The sequence below is a fragment of the Orycteropus afer genome, unplaced genomic scaffold, assembly GCF_000298275.1.
Source record: "Orycteropus afer afer isolate SDZICR_OR568_19922 unplaced genomic scaffold, OryAfe1.0 scaffold00103, whole genome shotgun sequence".
NCBI classification, from domain to species: Eukaryota; Metazoa; Chordata; class Mammalia; order Tubulidentata; family Orycteropodidae; genus Orycteropus; species Orycteropus afer.
The window spans coordinates 3791586-3794322 of record NW_006921690.1 but is presented as its reverse complement, the minus strand read 5'-3'; the positions used below and the strand labels follow the sequence as shown (position 1 = coordinate 3794322).

The 2737-nt window shown below is 46.0% G+C and overlaps 1 protein-coding gene across 1 annotated transcript in view; it reads right to left on the bottom strand.

Annotated features, from left to right (window-relative positions):
- Positions 1–126: 126 nt before the first annotated feature.
- Positions 127–2737, bottom strand: part of ELF5 (E74 like ETS transcription factor 5) — a 28930-nt gene continuing 26319 nt past the window's right edge. The window contains exons 4-5 of the mRNA XM_007943311.2: positions 679–874; positions 127–223 (exon numbers count right to left, since the gene is read on the bottom strand). Of these exons, the coding sequence (XP_007941502.1) occupies positions 127–223; positions 679–874 (293 nt within the window). The remainder of the gene's footprint in view (positions 224–678; positions 875–2737) is intronic.

The window sequence follows — 2737 nt, the reverse complement described above, 5'->3', positions numbered from 1 at the left end:
GAGAAAGTTTATCAGCACATTTGCAGGTTTAAAAAAAAAGAAAAAGGACTTTCAAATGTCTGTTGCAATCTGATTGTTTTAAAAGACAGAAATCCATACAGTACGCTCGATGCATGGAACAACAGGTCATTGCTTGTCTTCCTGCCACCCGTGTGCATTTTTTCCAAACTTGTACACTAACCTTCGGTCGACGCGTTCCAAAATTCCTGTTTTATAGTAGTATCTGAAAGACAGCAGAAGAGAAACATGGGGAGGGTTGGCATGCCAGGAACACAACAGAACCATAAACACACTCTTGCTCTGTTCCTCTCAGGTGACAAGGATATTCTCTGGTTACCCTGGTATTTCCACACCCTGTTATCAGCTTACGCTTAAACCTTTCCCAGACATCTTGAAGACTGAACCTCACCCTACTCAGTTCAAAATGTGTGTGTGTGTGTATGTGTGTGAGAGAGAGGGCCTGAGTTCAGAGTGAGCATTGGGGAAGACTGCCAAAAACGAAAAGGGCGGCGTGTCAATTTACAAGCTATAATCCTCCCTGTAACTAAGAACCCAAGTTTTGTCTCATGACCTTTCGATTATCAAGTAAAAAGCTGCAAAAATAGTGTCAGTTTGTCTGGACAGCCATTTTACGTAACTCGGCTTGAAGGCTTATGGTGTTTCATACTATCAGCTTACCTCAGAGCTCTGCTCAGTTTTTCATATGTCATTCTGTCATTTTTCTTCCTTTGTCCCCACATCTTGGCCAGGGCTTCTGATTTAACCACCCGAAAAATACCCTGTTCCCTATCCTCCCATTCCAAAATGCCGCAGTTTTCTTCAGGAGATAGGAGCAAGTCTCGCACAAATTCCCACAGATGAGAGCTTTGGAGGCCTTTGAGAAGAAGGGAAAAAAACGTTCAATTTTTAAAATCTTTTTAGGAGAAGAGTTGTACAGGTTTTCACTGTTAGTTCCTGTTGCATCAGCCCCAACTCAGTGACCCATGTACAAAAGAACAAAGCATTGCTCTGTCCTGCACCACTTGCAGTCACTGTTTACCTTCCAGCCCTGTATCAGACAGTATCCTGCTATGATCCATAAGGTTTTCATTGGATAGCTTTTGGGAGTAGATCACGAGGCCTGCCTTCCTAGTCTGCCTTAGTCTGGAGGCTCTGCTGAAATCTCTCCACCATGGGTGACCCTGTTGGTGTGGCTTCCAGCATCACAGCAACACGAAGCCGCCACGTGTGGTGCAGTGAATTACTCGGTATGGCTTTCCTAGCCATAGTCTTTGTTACTCCCACCGGATTACTGGGTGGGACCATGCAAATAAGGTGTGTAGAACTCTGATGTTGGGATTGGTTAGTTTTGTCACTCTGCCAGGTTTAAAATGAGCCCTCCTGGAGACAGAGAGGGCATCCTTGGACCTGAGATCCCTGCACCAGACCTTCTTGGCAGAGGCACAGCAGAGAGAGACGCCTGGCAGAGACACCCGGCAGAGAGATGGTCACAGTGGAACCAAGAAGCACGAGACAGAGCAACAGGCTTACCTGGCCCACAGAGCGAGAAAGCTGTGTGTCCTTGGGCAGGAGGCTTGCTGACTAATGGGGTGCACCTAGGTGTACCTATCGGCAGAGCCAAAAGAGCTTTGTAACACTTGCCTAAGCAGGGCAGAGGCCAAGACCGAGAGGCCAAGGGCCAGAGAGGTGTGCCTGAAGGCACAGCAGAAGGGAGGTTATCCCGATCGAAGATTTGTATCCTGAGCACGGTCCTGAACCTGAGTTGTAACCTGTTACTTCCCTAATAAACCCCATAATTGTGAGTATTGTCTGTGAGTTGTGTGTGGCTATTGCAAAAATTATCGAACCCAGCAGAGAAGCAGTGAGTGCTGTGGAAGGGAAGGATGGTGTCAGAGTTAGTAAAAAGGCTGGAGGTGGCAGCACGTCTGCTCTCATAGGAATAAGCCTTGGACTGCTGCTGGTGATTCTGTCTTCCTCTTGTGAAGTTAGAGGGGTCAGAAGATGCCACCTCCATGTCCTTTTTGGACCACAGTACAACAAACTAACAGATGATGGACAGCTTCTCATTAACCCATGAGAATTGCTACTTTGTGGGGATATTGCCCTTCTGACCAAAGCTTCCTAACTGAAATGTCTGCATCAGAGCAATTGCAACACACACACGTAGATAGCAAATTGACATTGATTGGTGGCACCATGGCTCGTGGACTTCGCTTGTTCTATGAAACTATGGGACTAATTCCCATAGTTCCCACAGGGTTAATGAAATGATAGTCAAATTGTCTTCTCACTCTTAGTGATAGGCAGAATGGTGGTATTGCGATTCCATAGCTGCAACTCTGGGTGGACCATTCCTACAGGTGTGTTTCATGAAAGGCTGGTATTTCTTTTGTTCCATTTTGTCATGGTAGAGACTGGTTCTAGAGTCTGACTGCCTGGCGTTGGGTCCTGAAATCATCTCTTCCTAGCTCTGTGACCTTGGGCAATTAATTTCTAGTTAACTCATCTGTAAACTGGACATGATAAGAGTATCCACCTCATAAGACAGGTGTGAGGATTTGGTGATGCAATACCTATTAAGTAGTGGGAAACACACCTAGCAGGTACAAAGTGTTCACTACATATATCCAAGCTGTGAAATTGCAGATGTGACTCTTGGTTGGGTAAATGTATCTCCCTACTGGGAAAGGCTAATGGGATTGCCAACTCAGGACTCACTGTAGACTTTTTAAGCCAG